The sequence below is a fragment of the Pseudophryne corroboree genome, chromosome 3 (assembly GCF_028390025.1).
Source record: "Pseudophryne corroboree isolate aPseCor3 chromosome 3, aPseCor3.hap2, whole genome shotgun sequence".
Taxonomy (NCBI): domain Eukaryota; kingdom Metazoa; phylum Chordata; class Amphibia; order Anura; family Myobatrachidae; genus Pseudophryne; species Pseudophryne corroboree.
Window position 1 is genome coordinate 570,793,897 of NC_086446.1, and position 20,122 is coordinate 570,814,018.

The window sequence follows — 20,122 nt, forward strand, 5'->3', positions numbered from 1 at the left end:
TTTATACACTACTCACTGGTTTAGCAACTTAGACTAATATCACTATGATTTTAGTACATCATATGTAGCAACTGTCCAGCTATTGACAAATAATGGTAAGCAAAACCAGAAGAACACAGGCTACATAACCCTGTATTAGAAGTTGTCATGTATGGATAAAACAAAATGTTCTTATTCTGCTAGATCATACTTACTCACCCTATTGTTTAGTCCTCTTATCAGCTGTACAGAAGATGATACATCCCCCACTTTCCATAATGTTACACAACCCGGGATGCCCCATTCACCCACTTTGGTGCCTTCGGCTATCATGATCAGAGATTGAGTTTTTGGTACAGTAGTAAATAGCTTACTGAAGGCTACTCTATAAAGTTGTGATTATACACTGAAAACACAAAAGTCCAGCAGCTTGTAATAGTGTTGAAGGGCCTGTTTTGAACTCTCATTGTAATTAATTGCATTCAATAATATGGCACCATTCTCCGGCTTCCAGGCATTCTACAAAATGCCGACCTGGCATAACTTGGCTTAATAAGAGTGGAACATGACCACAACCAACTTATTTCACAAAATGACTATAACCCTAGTCATCAATAATTAATGGAATTTTGAGGAGCTTTGAAGCACATAAGAGAACGGCTTCCATAGTTTATATTAGCTATGAGATGATGGTGCTCTCTTAACGTCTAGCATATGTAAAGTGTGTGCAATACTAAACAATATACATTATACAGTTGCTGAGAATTCAACCGTGTCTGCATTTTGTTCCAGGAAAAAAAATGTATTAATATAGGATGAATTAGCCAAAGTTTCTAATAGAAAAATGCAGAAATGTGATAGTTGTACAGTATGTTGTGCAGAATCCACTCAGGTGTGAAGCTCATACATACTTAACTATGAATGGTTGGAAGAAATATCTCCACACTGTCATTGATAGCATTACACCATCAATGAGAAATACTGCTTGTCATTTACCAGGCACACCTCCCCTTATTCAGATGCTCATAGCTATGTAGAGTTAGCTATTAGGGGGAGGTGTATCAAGCTTTGGAAAGAGAAATAGCTGTGAATTTGCCCATTAAAAATCAGCTTCTAACTGTAATTTTCCTTGCATAGCCTGTACATTGACAAAATGTGATTGGTTGTTGTGGGCAACTTCTCCGCTTTACTTCTCTCCAAGGTTTGATAACCCTCCCCTTTAATCAGATAGCAATTTAATGTTGTTTGTGCAACAAAATAAATGTTGTCGTAGAGCTGCATATCTTACAAGTGTGTCTATTTTGTTAGTCCTCCATTTTCTGGAACAGATCCCATCAAAATTTATAACATGGTGTTAAAAGGAATTGAGAAAGTAGACTTCCCACATCGCATTGGACGACGCTCTGAGGACCTGATCCGTAGACTGTGCAGGTAATGATCATTACATGCTGCTGTTGTGTGCATTGAAGCTGGTTCGGGGATGTAACACCCAGGGGAAATACAAGATGCTGCCTCACTGAAAGGTTAATGCTGGCTTCACAGTGTCTTTGAGGAGGTGGCGATGACAAATTCAGCCAAGGGATATGGAAATGTTCCACATAGTTCCAGTGGGTTCAATAAAGAAAAGGATTTAGGGACATGTAAAAAAGTGAAAAATACAATGTCACTCTGAAGTTACAAAAGGTATTAACATCTGCTGGGTTTTATTTGGTAAATGTTGCCAGCATTTTTATATAGATATTTGATATACTGCCACAGTTCAGGATTGGAGGACTACCCTGCCTGGGCAGCATATCCACCCACCTGCCTTACTATCAGTCATCATCTGCAATACTGTATGTACGTTCACCTGCACTCTACATCTGCATCAGAGAAAGACAAGCTGATGTGATGGTTTATTAAGGAAACAAGCATTTGCGATTGAGTACAGTACAGTATGCTCTACAATCCATTGCATTAGACAGTAAAGAACTTCCAGGTTTTGCCCAATGAATGAAGTGGAAGAAATACTTTGTTGTACAAAGCTGGTGATTATGTAACAATTACTGTGCACACAAGTATTAAAGAGAAACTCCATCCTTATGTAGATTATTTTTAACAGCTTATGACCCCATACATCAGTGGCCCTGATTCCCTGACCTGCAGACATCCCTGATCCGCCAACTGGATACGCTGCTCGGCGGCCATCAATGATTGGTGACCCATTGGGGAATCTGGGAATGATGATCAGCGATCCGTAAAGGAATCTGGGAAATTAATCATGTTAAAAATGTCTTATTTGCCATCGCGATCAGGGAATTAGGATTTTTGTTTAATATTCTAATACTCTAATAGAGTAAGATTTGGGTGGGTTATTTTGTTTCTGTGCAGGGTAAATACTGGCTGCTTTATTTTTACACTGCAATTTAGATTTCAGTTTGAACACCCCCACCCAAATCTAACTCTCTCTGCACATGTTATATCTGCCCCACCTGCAGTGCACATGGATTTGTCCATTAGCTGATAAATGTGCTGCTGCAATCAGAACTGAATTAGGCCCTTTGTTTCTTCTAGAGCAGTAGTTCTCCACCTCAACCCTCAAGTTTTCCCGACAGGTCATGTTTTGAGGATTTCTGTAGAGTATGGATGCAAACAGGTGGGATACAAAATACATTAAGCGCCTGTTTCTGAGTCACACACAATGCCGATAAACATCCCTAAAAACTAGAGATGAGCGGGTTCAGATTTACTCGGTTCTTAACTCCAGAATTATCGCAAGTTCTTTTTTTGTGGATTTTGCTTATTGGCTAACCAAAACACATGACGTCCGTGAGTCAATAAGGAGATTCGGGTAAATCCGAGTAAAAAAAACTCGTACAGCATTACAAAATGGCCCTCATTCCGAGTTGATCACACAAAGCAACTTTTTGCTGCTGGTGCGATCAACTAATCTCCGCCTATGGGGGGAGCGTATTTTAGCATAGCAGGGCTGCGTTCACTTGTGCAGCTCTGCTATGCTAAAAAAGTTTCACTCAAAACAAGACTAGCCCTAGACCTACTTACCCTGTGCAACGGATCCAACGATGATGGGGCCGGCTTTGATGTCACACCTCCGCCCCCTGTTCGCCTGGACACGCCTGCGTTTTACTTACCACTCCCTGAAAATGGCAGATAACGGTAAGTTGACGCCCCTGAACGCCCTCTTGCTGTCCATCTTCTTGCGGTCGCCGCTGCAACCGCTTTCTTCTCTGTTAGCGTCGTTACCTGGCAACCTCTGTCACCGGGCAATGACGCGTGTGCACAATGCGCATGCCACGCATTCGCTTTCCAGACCCATTCGCACCACACTGAAGAACCACTGCGTGCGAACGGGTTGGAATGACCCCCAATATGCCTAATTCAGACCTGATTGTAGCAGCAAATTTGTTAGCAGATGGGCAAAACCATGTGCACTGCAGAGGGGGGGCAGATACAGCATGTGCAGATAGAGTTAGATTTGGTTGAGTTCTATTGTTTCTGTGCAGGGTAAATACTGGCTGCTTTATTTTTACACAATTTAGATTTCAGTTTTTATACACCCCACTCAAATCTTACTCTCTCTGCATATGTTATAAAGGTCAACAGGTTTAAAAAGTAAACATGGAAATGGTTGACACAAAAATGGTCACCACATGTTTTGTCAACACTTTTACTGTCAGGGGTTAGGGTTAGGTTCTAGCTGGGGGATTAGGCACCAAGGGGGAGGGTTAGAGTTAGAATTGGGCTGAAAAAAAAAAGTTCACCGTGTTTGTGTTGACTATTTCCATGTTGACTTTTTGTACCTGTGGACCTAATGCATGTCGACCAAGTGGTGTCAACCATTTGACTGTCGACCTAGACACTGTAGATCTGTTAATCACCACCTGTGATCTGGACCCGGCCTCACCCAAGCTTCTAATAGGTTGTATGGATATAATTGGTCCTGTCTTTGCAAAAATTGTTCAATGCTCTTTGCAGACAGGCATTTTTCCTGGACTCCTAAAGGAAGCAATTGTTAGACCGCTTCTTAAAAAACCTAATTTAGATCCCGACTGCATGACCAACTACAGACCGGTATCAAACCTTCCTTTCCTAGGAAAGGTTATTGAGAAAGTGGTTGCAAATCAACTGGAAACCCGTCTGACAACCCATGATATTTTTGATCCATTCCAATCAGGATTCAGGAGAAGACATAGCACTGAAACAGCCCTGGTGTGTGTGTTAAATGATCTTCTGATGGCAAGAGACAGAGGTGACTTCAATATTAATCCTTCTGGATCTCTCGGCAGCATTTGATACCGTGGACCATGGGCTTCTGATTGAGCGACTGATACATTTCTGTGGTCTGGATGGCACAGTCCTAAGCTGGTTCAAATCATTTCTCATAGGCAGGTCACAGAGAGTATCGTCTGGATTATACTCATCACCACCAGTGCCATTGCCATGTGGTGTCCCACAACGTTCTATACTATCCCCCATGCTTTTTGCAGTGTACATGCTCCCATTGAGTGAAATAATCAGGCGCCATGGCCTGGTCTACCACTGCTATGCAGATGATACACAACTGTACTTGTCCTTTGCTCCGGGCACTGATAACCCAATAGCAACCCTAAATGGCTGTCTAGCTGAGCTACAGGAGTGGATGAGCGCCAGTTGGCTGTGACTGAACCCGGATGGGGGATTCAGAATTACAGACCACTGATCGTGTGCGGAATCTTGGCGTTGTCCTGGATGGTGGCTTGACACTTAAACATCAGATATCAGCCACAGTCAAATCCTCATTCTTTCACCTGAGGAACATAGCCAGAATCAGGCACTTAATTCCTTCAGATTATCTGTCAAAAGTCATACATGCATTTGATCATCTTAATTAGACTACTGTAATGCCCTCTACCTTGGTTTCCCAGCAAAAGAATTGCAACGCTTGCAGATGGAAGAAAATGCAGCTGCCAGGCTGTTAACCAACCAGCCCCATTCCAGCCACATAACACCCATTCTCTACTCCCTTCACTGGCTGCCTTTAAGATGGCCAATCATCTTCAAGATTGGCTTACTGAGTTTCAAAGCATTACATGACCAGGGCCCAAGGTACCTGAAGCTGCTTCTGACTCCATACTGCCCCACTCGATTACTGCGATCTGTAGATGAAGGACTTTTAGCAGTACCTAGAATCTCCCGTAATTCATCTGGGGGTCGAGCTTTTAGTCATGCGGCTCCAACTCTATGGAACTCACTTCCCCGCACAGTGAGAGAGGCCTCAACTATAGAATCCTTCAAAAGTAGACTCAAGACTTTCCTTTTTACTCAAGCATTTCCATAATGTCCCTTTTAGTATCTTCATGCTTCTGTTTTTTATGAAAATGTACTTCATTATTTTCTGTACTATATTATGCTATGTATATGTTAAGCGCCTTGAGTCCTATTGGAGAAAGAGCGCTATATAAATAAAATTATTATTATATTAATCCACACCCACGTACCAGCCCTTCCACATTCAGACGCATGCTTGTGCACTGGGGAAAGGGCTTTTGCTATCATTGGCTTTAAGCTGCAGACGCGAATACTGCTAAAAACGCTAAAGCTGTCACAGCAGTATATCACTAAATCAGCCCCGAACATAGCAGCATTCCCAGCATGAGATGTAGACTATTTTTGGACTAGACTGTGACCTATGTTCATTTAGTACTCATATGTGTTTTTACATACTGTAAGAACAATACAACATGGTGCTGTTTTTTAAGGTGTCTCGAAATCCCAACAGTCAGCATGCTGATTAACAGGGAGTATTCCCACTAGCAAGGGGTTTTGTTGTGCTTGCCACCCCCACCCCAACCGACTTTCTAATCCCTGGGATCCAGCCGTCGGTATGGTGACCGGCAGGATCCCAAGCACCGGTCACCCATACCCAACCCCTATATACAGTAGTTAATGATTTCAAATAAAATGCTTTTCCTTACTTGTGGGTATGTGTTCACCGTTCTATGATCAGTTGAGGTCTCTAAAATTTCCTTGTTATGTTGGTCTCTGCTTCTTTGTGCTATGATTGTGCTATTTATCAAGCTCCAAAAAAGTAAACAATTTCTGAGCATGACTAATAGCTAACGTAAGTTGCAGATGCTGTTAGCACATTCTTTCCAGTGTTAATAGAGTCCAGAAGGTGAAGAGTGATCCATTTAGATCCCTCTGCCTCCTCCAGCTCTCAGAGTGCTTGAAAAAGGTTTTCTTCTCATTGCAAATCACCACGAGAAGTAATGTTACATAGGGGGCCATTTATCAATCTTTGCATTTGCAATTTCGATCTGGGAGTGATTTTAGCACCTGAGATTGCATTGCAAAATCCGGATACACCAGCCAGACGTATGAAGCAGCAACAGCAAGAACGGAAGCCCCTCCCCGCTATGTGCTTGCTACAGTGCAGGGACTCCTGCGCATGCGCGGTCCTGCTGACCACTCATGCGAGGTGGCCATTACAGGGAAGGTTTCTGGGGGAACCCTTTCCTGGTGATCTTTGCAAAGTGTAGCCCCTAGGATACAATGGACTAACAACATCTTTAGCATTGCCAGCATCGCATCCCTCATAGAAATCTATGGGGGTTGCTGCTGCAGTCAGGAATGGAGGGATCGCAGTCATAGGTGCCAATTTATGTTTTTGCTGGTGGGTGCTCAGTGGGAGGTGACAGCGGGAATGAAAGGGCAGCCGCGTCAGTGATTAATGCCCATTACACATTATGCCACACACCATAATGCCTATTACACATTATGCCACACATCGTAATGCTCATTACGCAATATGCCACACACACAGTTATGCCACACAGTTATGACCCTGACACCATTTATGCCCCACACACAATAATGCCCCTTACAAATGATGCAACACAGTAGGGCTTCAAATTACTTTTAAATTACCTGCCTGTTGTCAGGGGTCTCATGCTCGTTGCCAAGGGTTTCATGCACGTTGTCAGGGGTTTCATGCTCTGGGGATCTCCAGCACATTGCCAGAGGTTTCATGCGCGTTGCCAACAAAGTATGGGAGGGAGGGTGTGTGCAGGCATCACTAAGTATACTGATAGTATACTGCTAGCCAGTGGCGGAACTAACAAGTGGTCGGCCCATGTGCAAAAATAAGCTTAGGAACCCCACCGACACACCTCAGGGAGGGAGGACACACACTGAGCTCTGGGTGGATGACATGGTGACACACACACTGGCGACAACATGGTGATGCACATACCAGGGCTTGGGGGGGCATGGTGACACACACACACACACACACACACACACACACTGGGTCCTGGGGAATATGACATGGTGACACATACTATAGCCTGGGGAAGGGGGGGTGTCATTGTGACACACACATACAGTGGGTCCTGGGGGAGGGGGGCATGGTGATACACGCACACAGTGGGTCCTGGGGGAGGGGGGCATGTGACACACACACAGTGGGTCCTGGGGGAGGGGGGCATGGTGACACACACACAGTGGGTCCTGGGGGAGGGGGGCATGGTGACACACACTCACACACTCTGCATCCAGGGGGAGATAGTCTGACCCAGATGCTGCTAGCCGCCGCAGCCACCACAGTGCATTGATACTGTGCCAGATCTGTTTGCAACAAATTGACCCCCACTCACGACTTCTTCATATCCAACTCCCTGCACCTCCTGGCCATTACTGAAACCTGGATTACACCCTATGACACCGCTTCTCCTGCTTCTCTCTCGGCTGGGGGCCTTACATTCTCACACACACCCCGACCTGGGGGTCGTCATGGGGGTGGTGTTGGGATCCTTTTACCCTCAAGCTACACATACCAACTTATACCTCCAGAACCATCTCTTACATTCTCTACATTTGAGGTCCATGCAATTCGCCTCTACCAACCCACTAATCTTCGAGTTGCTGTCATTTACCGTCCACCTGGCATTTCCTCTAAATTCCTCGACAACTTTGCTTCCTGGCTACCTCACTTCCTCTCTTCTGACATTCCCACCATTATCCTAGGTGATTTCAACATCCCTATCGATAACCCCACAAAACCACCTGCCTCTAAACTCCTTAACTTCACATCTTCACTTGGTCTCTCCCAGTGGACCAGCTCACCCTCCCATGTGAACGGGAGCTCACTGGATCTGGTTTTCACTCACCGCTGTGTTATTTCTGATTTCTCCAATTCCCCTTTTCCCCTCTCTGACCACCACTTGCTCTCATTCAACTTATCTATCTCTGCTCCCCCATCTCTCCCTCCTAAGGCTACCATCACTAAGCGTAATATTGAGGCTATTGACACCTCATCTCTATCCTCCCTGTTTGACTCGCTTCTCTCTCCTCTTCTCTCTCTCACATGCCCTGAACAAGCCACATCTCTATACAATGCATCTCTTACTTCAGCCCTTGACTCTGTTGCTCCGCCAACCACTATTCACCCTCGCAGATCAACACCTCAACCCTGGCACACCAATTGCACCAGATATCTACAAAAATGCTCACGTACTGCCGAGCGACACTGGAGGAAATCACACTCTCAAGCAGACTTCCTCCATTTCAAATTCATGCTCTCATCCTTCAGTGCTGCCCTTTCCCTTGCTAAACAATCATACTTCAAAATCCTCATCTCTACCCACTCTTCCAACCCCCGGCGCCTCTTTGCCACTGTTAACTCCCTCCTCTGCCCACCACCACCTCCTCTCCCTTCCTCATTGTCTGCTCTTGACTTTGCCACTTACTTCACATCCAAGATTGACTCCATACGTCAGGACATCACATCCCACCAGTCCAGCAACCAGCCACCACCCATCCTTTACCACCCCTCCCCTACCCTCTTACCAACTCTGACATCTTTCTCCCTAGTATCTGGTGAGGAAGTCATGGCCCTCATACACTCCTCCCCCCCCACAACCTCCCCACTCGACCCTATCCCCTCCCACCTCCTTCGCTACCTCTCCCCTTCTGCCTGTTCCCATCTTGCCCACCTTCTCAATCTCTCCCTCTCATCAGGAACTGTCCCCTCTGCCTTCAAGCATGCTCTTGTCTCCCCTATTCTTAAAAAACCTACCCTTGATCCTAACACTCTCTCCAACTATCGACCGATCTCTCTCCTCCCCTTTGCCTCCAAACTTCTTGAGCGTATTGTCTATAATCGCCTTACTGCCTTTCTTTCCTCTCACTCACTGCTTGACCCATACCAGTCTGGTTTCCGCTATCTCCACTCCACTGAAACTGCCCTCACAAAAGTCTGCAATGACCTCCATGCCGCCAAATCTAAGGGCCACTACTCTCTGCTTATTCTTCTTGACCTCTCTGCTGCTTTTGACACTGTGGACCACCCTTTTCATCTGCAAATCCTTCACTCTCTCGGTCTACGTGATACTGCCCTCTCCTGGCTGTCCTCCTACCTCTCCGATCGTTCCTTCTCTGTCTCCTCTCATGATGCTACCTCGCCCCCACTTCCACTAACTGTTGGTGTCCCCCAAGGTTCTGTTCTTGGGCCTCTCCTTTTCTCTCTCTATACGTCCTCTTTAGGTGAACTCATTAGTTCTTTTAATTTCCAGTATCACCTCTATGCTGATGACACTCAAATCTACCTCTCCTCCCCTGATCTCTCCACGGCTCTCCTCACTCGTGCCTCTAACTGTCTTTCTGCTATCTCTTCCTGGATGTCCCAGCGCTTTCTTAAACTCAACATGTCTAAGACTGAGCTGATCATCTTCCCACCCTCCCGCACAACCTCACCTCCCACAATCTCATTATCCATTGATGGCACGACTATCTCCTCTAGCCCCCAAGTACGCTGTCTTGGTGTAATCCTTGACTCCTCCCTCTCCTTCAAACCACACATTCAGCACCTCTCACAAACCTGTTATTTTCATCTCAAAAACATTTCCAGGATCAGACCTTTTCTCACCCAGGATGCCACTAAGATCATTATTCACTCACTGATTATTTCCAGACTGGACTACTGTAATCTCCTCCTAACTGGCCTCCCTGACAATTACCTCTCTCCACTCCAGTCTATCCTCAATGCTGCTGCTCGGCTCATCTTCCTCACCAAACGCACTACATCCACCTCCCCTCTCCTACTAGCCCTTCACTGGCTTCCCTTCCCCTTCAGAATCCAATTCAAACTTCTCACTCTCACTTACAAAGCTCTCACCCACTCCTCTCCCATTTACATCTCTGACCTTATCTCCCTTTACTCTCCCACCCGTCCTCTTCGCTCTGCTAATGCACGCCGCCTCTCCTGTCTCCTGATTACTTCCTCCCACTACTATCTCCAAGATTTTTCACGTGCTGCTCCCTTCCTTTGGAATTCTTTACCTCTCCCCCTCAGACTCTCACCTCTCTACAAAACTTCAAACGGGCTCTCAAGACCCATTTCTTTACCAAACCCAGCCAAATCTCATCCTAACCCCCTGTTCCATGCTCTCTATGTACCCCATCTGTGTCACCCCTGTCTGTCTACCCCTACCCCTAGAATGTAATCTCTCACGAGTAGGGCCCTCTTCCCTCATGTGCTCACCCTTTTCTTCTTTAATAATTCTCAACTGCCCAAATCACAGTTTTTGGGCCACCTGGAACTTATCTCTGTCATTTACTTGTGTAGTTATGCTTAGTTACCCTGTACTTGTCCAAAATTGATTTCAACTGTAAGTCACTGTTTTGATTATGTGCATATGTACTCTGTAATTGGGCGCTGCGGAACCCTTGTGGCGCCATATAAATAAATGATAATAATAATAATAATAATACGCGCTGCGGGCTGCGGAGTTCCGTATCCGTAAAATGCCCGCCGCCGGGGAGACAGGCGCTAGAGGTCAAATGTGACCTCAAGCGTCTGTCTGCTCCTCTGTGGCGGCCATTTTTGGTGGGTCTTTTTTTTACACTGCACTGTACGGATACGGAACTCCACAGCTCCCAGCGCGTCTCAATGCACTGCGTGGGTTGCGGCGGCTAGCGGCAACTGGGGCAGAGCGGCTGATTCCGTGGGTGCTCTGGCCCAACAGCACCCATGGAATTGGCGCCTATGATCACAGTAGATATTGGAGATATTTGCTGTGGTCCCTCCTTCGTACATTTAGGTGATACAAAATATTTGTGGTTACCAATCAAAAACAGGTGTTTTTGGGGAATATGTCACAAACATTTTTTTTTAAATGGGCCCCTTAATAGCCTTGCATCGCACAAATTGCTAAAATCCACTTTAAGGCATTTCTCCTCTACTCTCCTGATTGATACAATATCCTATCATCGCGTGGTCGTACATGCACATTTCAGTGGCTGATAAATTCATGGGGGGAAAACAGGCTTTTCTCATTCAAAAGTTAATATGCTTCAATCTTCAGTGTATGTGTATAATTTACAGATGATACAGTGAATTAAGCATATAAAAGATGTAAATCTAGGGGCTGATGCAGGAAATTGAGTGTGCAATACTCAAAATAAATATGCATATAAAAATAGAATACATATGCAGAGCTTTCCTGCTGTGTGGGCAGCATATCTGTCTGCCTTACAATTAGTCATCATCCAAAATATGTATGTTCACCTGCCTTATACTAGGTGTAATATATATATTATATATATATATATATATATATATATATACACAGTATATACATATACATACACACACATAGTAGTGCAAGTAGAAAAAACGTCTTACAGCAGGTACTGTGTGTGCGCACCAAAAATGGGTGTGACCAAATGCTACATGGGGCGTGGCTAATGAAAATAGGGGCGTGATACAAATATGGGGGGAGGGGCAGATACAGATATGACCCCAATAGTGCCAGATACACGTTGCCCCACAGTGCCAGATATACATTGCCCCACAATGCCAGATATATATTGCCTCCCTGTGCCAGATACACAAATGCCCCCAGAGTGCCATATATACATTGCCTCACAGTGCCAGATACACATGCCCCACAGTGCCAGATACACAAATGCCCCCAGAGTGCCAGATATACATTGCCTCACAGTGCCAGATACACAAATGCCCCCAGAGTGCCAGATATACATTGCCTCACAGTGCCAGATACACAAATGCCCCCACTGTGTCAGATATACATTGCCCCCCTGTGCCAGATACAGAAATGCCCCCACAGTGCCAGATATGCCCCCAGTGCCAGATACAGAAATGCCCCCAGTGCCAGATACACATGTCCCCCCAGTGCCAGATATGCCCCCAGTGCCAGATACAGAAATGCCCCCATAGTGCCAGATATGCCCCCAGTGCCAGATATAGAAATGCCCCCAGTGCCAGATATGTCCCCAGTGCCAAATACAGAAATGCCGCCACAGTGCCAGATATGCCCCCAGTGCCAGATACAGAAATGCCCCCAGTGCAAGATACACATGTCCCCCCCAGTGCCAGATATGCCCCAGTGCCATATACAGAAATGCCGCCACAGTGCCAGATATGCCCCCAGTGCCAGATACAGAAATGCCCCCAGTGCCAGATACACATGTCCCCCCAGTGCCAGATATGCCCCCAGTGCCAGATACACATGTCCCCCCAGTGCCAGATATGCCCCCAGTGCCAGATACACATGTCCCCCCAGTGCCAGATATGCCCCCAGTGCCAGATACACGTCCCCGCAGTGCCAGATATGCCCCCAGTGCCAGATACACATGTTCTCCCAGTGCCAGATACACATCCCCCCCAGTGCCAGATATGCCCCCAGTGCCAGATACACATGTCCCCCCAGTGCCAGATATGCCCCCAGTACCAGATATGCCCCCAATGCCAGGTACACATGTTCCTTAGTGCCAGATATGCCCCTAGTGCCAGATATGCCCCCCCCCTTCCCCTGCTGCTCACCGCTGCTGCTGTCCTGTGTGTGAAGGGAGGAGAGCGCAGCATGCGCCTCTCCTGCCCCTCATTCTCTGGCGGCGGTGCGGGTGTCTACCTTCAATTCAGCGTCAATCCGGGAGGGAGTGGCGGAGGGAGGGAGTGGCGGCCCGTCGCGGTGGGTACGGCGTACCCACAGCTAAATTCTTAAGGGTACACCGTACCCGCCCATACCCACCCACTTGCACCGCTGTATATATGCCTCCTACATTGATGTGCAGGTCTGCATTGCCCTCATGTGTGTGCAACACTGAGCTCACTGAACTCTGCCTGCAAGAATCAATGCACTCTAATTGCCTACAACTCTGCATGGCTGGATTTATGGCCCAAATATATTGAACCTTAAAAAGTGATATATTGGAGACGGACAAAGAGTGATAAATGACAAGCCAATCAGCTCCTAACTGTCATTTTTCAGACACAGCCTGTGACAGGGCAGTAAGGAATCTGATTGGATGGTCATTCATCACTCTCTATTTGTCTCCACTTTATCACTTTTTAAGGCATACTACATTTGGGCCTATGAGCCCTAATCTGTGCATGCACAGTGTGAATTCACACCAATTCCGCCATGCAATCAGGTGTATGTTCCACTCTGCATTATGAACAAAACCTCAAAACAAACATGTTGAACTTTTTTTTTTTTTTTACATAATTTACAATATATGTTTTTGCTTATTATATTTTCAGCTGGAACTTTTTACCCGCTCTGGTTCATTCTCTATAAACATTACGTTTTATAAATATTTTTTAAACTCTTCAGTCAATTAAAAAATTCTTTTATTCTCTCCTTTGAGTGCATTTTATAAGGTACCTTCAAGCGATATACAGTTACTCCAGGGACCTTTGCCAGCCTCTTCCCATTAGTAATATGCTCTTTTTAAGAAGAATGAGCCAGTGTTCAGTTATGTTTTATCTTCAAAACAGCCATGAAGATCCTATACAGTCTAACGTATGAATGATTTTCCTTTCTCACTCAAAGACAAGTTTTTTATTTTATTTTCTTCTTGAAGTTGCTTAAACGCTGTACTCTATATTTGTTACTGATCTACTTTTTTAATTTTATGTTTTTCCCTAAAACAAGAACTGGACAGTAAGCCTTTTATCTCACGGCAAAAATAAATATACTACAGGAGCTCTCATAATGATGTGTTTTTTTCGGTCTATTTATCAAATTGGGCCAAAGAAAAAATATTTTCTATAGCTACTGATAAAGTAGCTGTAATAAAGCATCTTTTTCGGGGATGATTTATCAAGTCAACAGGTCAGTTTAGGGATGTTCGGTGTCATGGAGTGCATGTGTCTACCGATTGCACCCACATGCATACTAGAAATGGAAGCCCAGTTCTGCATTCCCCACAAAAAAATGAAAAAATATATAAAACAAAATATATAATTATATTATAATATATAATAATGATGATAATAATATATATATATATATATATATATATATATATATATAGTGCTTTCCTGTCTAATTACAGGATGTACAGTACACATAACATCACATATTTTGTATTTCTTTACTCTCACACCCTCCTGACACTTGGTCAACATTGCTGGGTGATCATATCATACAACCCATTAATAACCTAGCAATCTGGTGGACCATTATGCAATAGGTAGCATCTATCCTTGTATATCAATGCCTATTTCCCTATAGATTGTAAAATTGCGAGCAGGGCCTTCTTACCTCTATGTCTGTCTGTTTTTTACCCAGTTTTGTTCTATTACTGTTGTTCCCTAGTTTTGTTCTATTACTGTTGTTCTAATTGTAAAGCGCAACGGAATATGCTGCGCTATATAAGAAACTTAATAAATAAATAAATAATATAATAATAAAAAAGGAAACAATACTTTATTTCAGAGCAAAGCATTGCTTCCTGTGGGTACCCAGGGGCAAACACAGGATTCAGGGGGCTTTCCATGTGAATGTATGTACGCATGAATGTTTGCGTGTGTGTGTGGATATGTGTGTGTGTGTGTGTGTGTGTGTGTGTGTGTGTGTGTGTGTGTGTGTGTGTGTGTGTGTGTGTGTGTGCGTGTGTATAGCATGCTCCGGGGTCTGGCACTCCATAGTTAAACAAATTACTTGTGCCGATGCCCTCGCAAAACAAATAGGAAATATATTCTCGGCGGCTTTCTTTACTGAGAAGCCGAGTGCCGCTCCGCCGAGAATATATGTATATATATGTGTATATATATGTGTATATATATATATATATATATATATACTGTAAATACACATATATATGACCCGGGCGCTGGATCAGAGGGGGCACCAGGACAGTCACTTTATCTCTCCCTCTGCGGCTGCGATTGCAAGGAGCCGGGCGCATTGCAGTGAATAAATTGAAAATAAACTACAGTTCCCAGCAGTCCTTGCAAGGGCTGTAGTTACTTTCAGTTTATTCATTGCAGTATGTCCAGCTCCTTGCAACAGCAGCCGCAGAGGGAGTTAGAGAGAGCCAGATTAAGAGGTATCACAGGGGGCACATTACCTCAGCCCCCCAAGCCTTTCATCAGACACATCAAGTCACAGTGCAGCCGTTGGTGCAGTCTAAAAAGGGGGCAGGGCTATAAGGCACTACACTGTCAGTGCCAGGCGGCCAGCACAGCCCTACCAGCCAGCCAGCATGGAAGAGAGGAGGGGAGGAGAGTGGAGACCTCACTATCCAGCATTAGCCTGAGTCAGCCTAAATGGTGAGTGTGACTCAGAGAAAGGGCACTGTATGTACTTATGTGTGTGATTACTCTCTCTCTCTCTCACCCCTCTCTCTCTCTCTCTCCCATCTCATTCTCTTCTCTCTATCCCTCTCTCCCCTGTGGAGCGGCGTAATGAGGGGTACTACTGTGCAATGCAATTAGAATATGTTTTCACTACTGCGTGACACAGTTGTCATTTTTTATATACTTTTTCCATTCATTTGTATTTTTATTATTTTTTTATTTATTTTATTTGGTTTTTTTGTTTTTTTTATTACGAGATAAGTTAATAATAATGCCTTGATGATAACCAAGACATATCACTACTGAGGAAGAATGCATTAGCACTCACAGAGCAATGCCGGCCTTTGTCTATGAAAGCAACCTACAATGATTGAAAATAACAAATAACATTAAAAGTTACAGTTATGTAAGTCATAATATTTCAATATTTGGAAAAATGAATTGTCTGCAGGAACCTCAGTGCTGCTGCATTAATTTGCATTTCCAAAATATACAATGTCAACTATGATTTACATGTAATGTAAAACACTTGCTGGTTGTGCTGAACTGACAGAGTTAATCAGCACGTACCTACTATGGAGAGGCATTTTCTTTACAGTGATGTATGCAGTGTGCAAGTAGAAATATTTTCTTAGTGGTACTGAGTGCCGAAAAATGGACGTGGTCATGTGTTGTGAGGGGCGTGGCCACATGTCGCTAGCGGGAGTGGCTACATGACATTAGCGGCGTGGCCATACGACAGCCCCTTTTTTTTTGGGGGGGGGGGGATCTGGAGGCAAGGCTAAAAATATATAGTAATGCCTCCAGTATAATAGAAATATATAGTGATACCTCCAGTATAATAGAAATATTTAGTAATGCCCCCACTTTAATAACAATACAGGTTGAGTATCCCTTATCCAAAATGCTTGGGACCAGAGGTATTTTGGATATTGGATTTTTCCGTATTTTGGAATAATTGCATACCATAATGAGATATCATGGTGATGGAACCTAAATCTAAGCACAGATTGCATTTATGTTTCATATACACATTATACACACAGCCTGAAGGTCATTTTAGACAATATTTTTTTATAACTTTGTGCATTAAACAAAGTGTGTCTACATTCACACAATTCATTTATGTTTCATATACACCTTATACACACAGCCTGAAGGTCATTGAATACAATATTTTTAATAACTGTGTATTAAACAAAGTTTGTGTACATTGAGCCATCAAAAAACAAAGGTTTCACTATCTCACTCTCACTCAAAAAAGTCCATATTTCGGAATATTTGGATATGGGATACGCAACCTGTATATAGTAATGCCTCCATTATAACATGAAAATACAGCCACTGTCGCACTCCCAGTAACCCTGACAAAGTGGGAGGAGCCGTCATGCTGCCAAGCACCATGGTCTTGTTGCTTTGTGGCACATTATAATTGTAATGGCAAAGTGTGTGGCAGGTGGTACTGAGTACCCGCTGCCAAATTCTTATGGGTACTCCGTACCCGAGCGTACCCGCATACTTGCACCGCTGGTTGTATATATAGTATACTGTACGTTTACTTATATAGCACAACTAATATATAATGTAGGGATCAGGGGCAGATTGGGATGGAAAACCAGCCTGGAAAATTTATTGAAGCAGCCCTAATGGGGGTGGGGTCTGATGACGGGGTGGGGTCTGTTGAGGGGGACGGGATTCCTCCTCATAGGGCCTGATTGTACGCAATTGCGTCTTTCCTTGCGTCTTTTGCTGCGGTTGTGTCTGAGACCGGGGCGGATTGGGAAGTAAAAGTGGCCCATGTAAAATTTTGTAGAAGTTGTCCGACATGGGCAGCACAATTGGTATAACATACCGTGTAGACATGGCAGCATCACTGGATGGCAGAGTTGCTGTTCTGCAGAGATGGAATAACAGAATGAATGTGGACAATACAGTGTACTGAGTGCGGTGGGCTGTCTGTCATGTGGGGGGTGGGGACACATGACAACACACAAAACAGGCCCTGAGCATCTTATGGGGTGCAAGGAAGATTGCAGATGCTACTGGACTCAAAGCGCCTTCACCCAACCTTTCCAGACGCACATTGGCCATCGCTTGGAATTGACTCACCCCCCCTACATGTGGAGCAAGATTAATTACTCTGTCATTGATTTTAATATGGAAATATATCAATGAGGATTGATAGGGTGGAATAATGAACAATTTAGTTTCAAAAAATGCTCATTTTGAGATCTCCCATCAATTCATAATGAAATGCCAAAAAAAGAAGATAAGGTGAGGAGAGGAAGACCTGTATTATATAATATGAGTCAAGTTTATGGTTAACATCAGTTTGACCAATGAAGAGTGTTAGACGGAGACAGAATCTTGGAACACACCCATGGACAGATTAATGATAGCCATAGACATTGCTTGTCAAGATAAAGGATTCAGAAATCAGGCAGAGCAATGCCGTGAATGAACCAGGAGAGGTGGTGGTTAACTGTTCTCAAAAGGAATGAAGGAGAATAACAACTAATATAGCTTAGAGAATAGCATCATGGATGTTCTAAGTACAGTTTCAATAATAGATGGTAACTTGGTAACATTTTCCAAGTAATTACTGTGATACGTCCCTTATACACAATGTATCTCCTAACTAAGGAGAACAGAGGTGGTTATTGATTGTCACAGTCTGCTATGAGGTATTATTATTATTATTATTATTATTATTATTATTATTAAACTCTGTAATTGATGTTATTAATCCACATATATGAAATAACATATATAACAGTTCTGACCATAATAAGTAATTACAGCTTACTATATCATCAGATCATTCAGTTGAAGCTGCTTTTGGTAGCCTTACTCATACACCTATGTCTTTTCATTTAGAAAAGCAGAAGCCTCAGAAAGATGACAAAGCTTCTAAAAAATGAGTCATAGCAGCATGTATAATGAGCAATCAGTGTGGAAGTGCTAAGTAACAAAGTTCCATGGGAATCCTGCAGAAGGAAGAGAGGAGCGTCTGACTCATTGTCATGTTGTCAGACTGTTGAATGCCTTGTTTTGTGCCACGCATATGTTATAATGAGAATTGTAGAATTGAACAGGTCTTCCTAATTAGGCGTGAACATTTTTGCACAAGTTGGGTTTACTAATAACATGTAAATTGCACAGATGCCGAACAATTTATTAGGATATATTGTTGTTTAGTACAAATGGATGTTACAGAAGATTTACTCCTTTTCATGCTATGGTGCCCCTTCATTCTGCATTTACATAAAACATATTTGTAAAGCTACTTATGCAGAATGCAGAATTACATATAAGACATGCAGAAAAACATATTTGTAAAGCTACTTATGCAGAATGCATAATTACATATAAGCCATATATTTAAGATATAATGGGCAGGATGACTTTGGCCTCATTTTCCATATGTACTAAGGGGGTAATTCAGACCTGATCGCAGAATCAAATTTGTTAGCAGTTGGGCAAAACCATGTGCACTGCAGGGGAGGGGGGAGGGGGAGGGCAGATATAACATTTGCAGAGAGATTTAGATTTGGGTGGGTTATTCTGTTTCTAAGCCCCTAAGCCCCTCATCAGGGTACTTTGTTGCGGTGGGTAAAGCCAGCTTTTGCCGGCATTACCCAATAGAAGCCTATGGGCTTCTTTCTGCATTCCCCCTGAGAGATAGCACCCCCTGAGGCCGCCGTGGCAATCTGCGCATGAGTGAGTTAGTACATATGCAATTAGTATGGTTGTGGTAAGTGGTGAGATGTACCGGATCGCTGAAGCCAATATGAGAAGAGAAGAGCGGGCACAATTTATAAACCCATATCTAAGTAGGGACGGACAATTCTCATAGTGGGAGACGGAAGGAAATGTGGGACCCTTACGCCTTTTTTGATGGGGAGCACTGCTGCAGTTGGAGATGGAATACCCAGAGTGAGCAGCGTGGCAAAAGTGCCTAGATGCCTATATAATAATACTGTGAAAGTTTAAGGCAGACAGTAATGTGCAGAGGTCAGGAACAGCCAAGCGCCATAAACCATACATGCAGCAAGTCATATACAGTTGGTACAGCTGAAGATTACTTAGCAAAGAATCTTCTGTAGGCAGTGCCCTAATACATTGTGTACACAGGTCGTAATCCTAGTCACATTTAGCACAAATATGTAGGTTCAGAGGAAATTTAAGGAAACATTACTACACAGAAAGGGTAGTGGATAAGTGGAATAGCCTCCCATCATAGGTGGTAGAGGCGAAGACAGCAGAGCGATTTAAACATGCTTGGAATAGACATATAGGGTCATATGCAATTGCGGTCAAATTGCCGCAAATGTCGAAAAATGGGGCATTTTAGACAAAAAAAACCTGTCGAATTGGATTCGACAATGCAATCCAGTATTTTTGTCAAAAAACCTGCCGTTTCAGATTCGGCTTTTTGAAATTCGACATTTCTAAAATTCGACATGTCTGCAATGGTAAAAATGCGGCTTTTCGACAAAAGTATATTCAATTGAAGAATATCGATTCGACAACAGTGCTTTTCGACAATTTCAGTCC

General features: G+C 43.9%; 1 protein-coding gene across 2 annotated transcripts in view; it reads left to right on the forward strand.

The window, feature by feature from the left end:
• Positions 1-20,122, forward strand: part of LOC135056329 (cGMP-dependent protein kinase 2-like) — a 423,162-nt gene that overhangs the window by 380,485 nt on the left and 22,555 nt on the right. For both annotated transcript variants that reach the window (XM_063961323.1, XM_063961324.1), the window contains one exon: positions 1,288-1,410. In XM_063961323.1, coding sequence (XP_063817393.1) covers positions 1,288-1,410 — 123 coding nt within the window. The remainder of the gene's footprint in view (positions 1-1,287; positions 1,411-20,122) is intronic.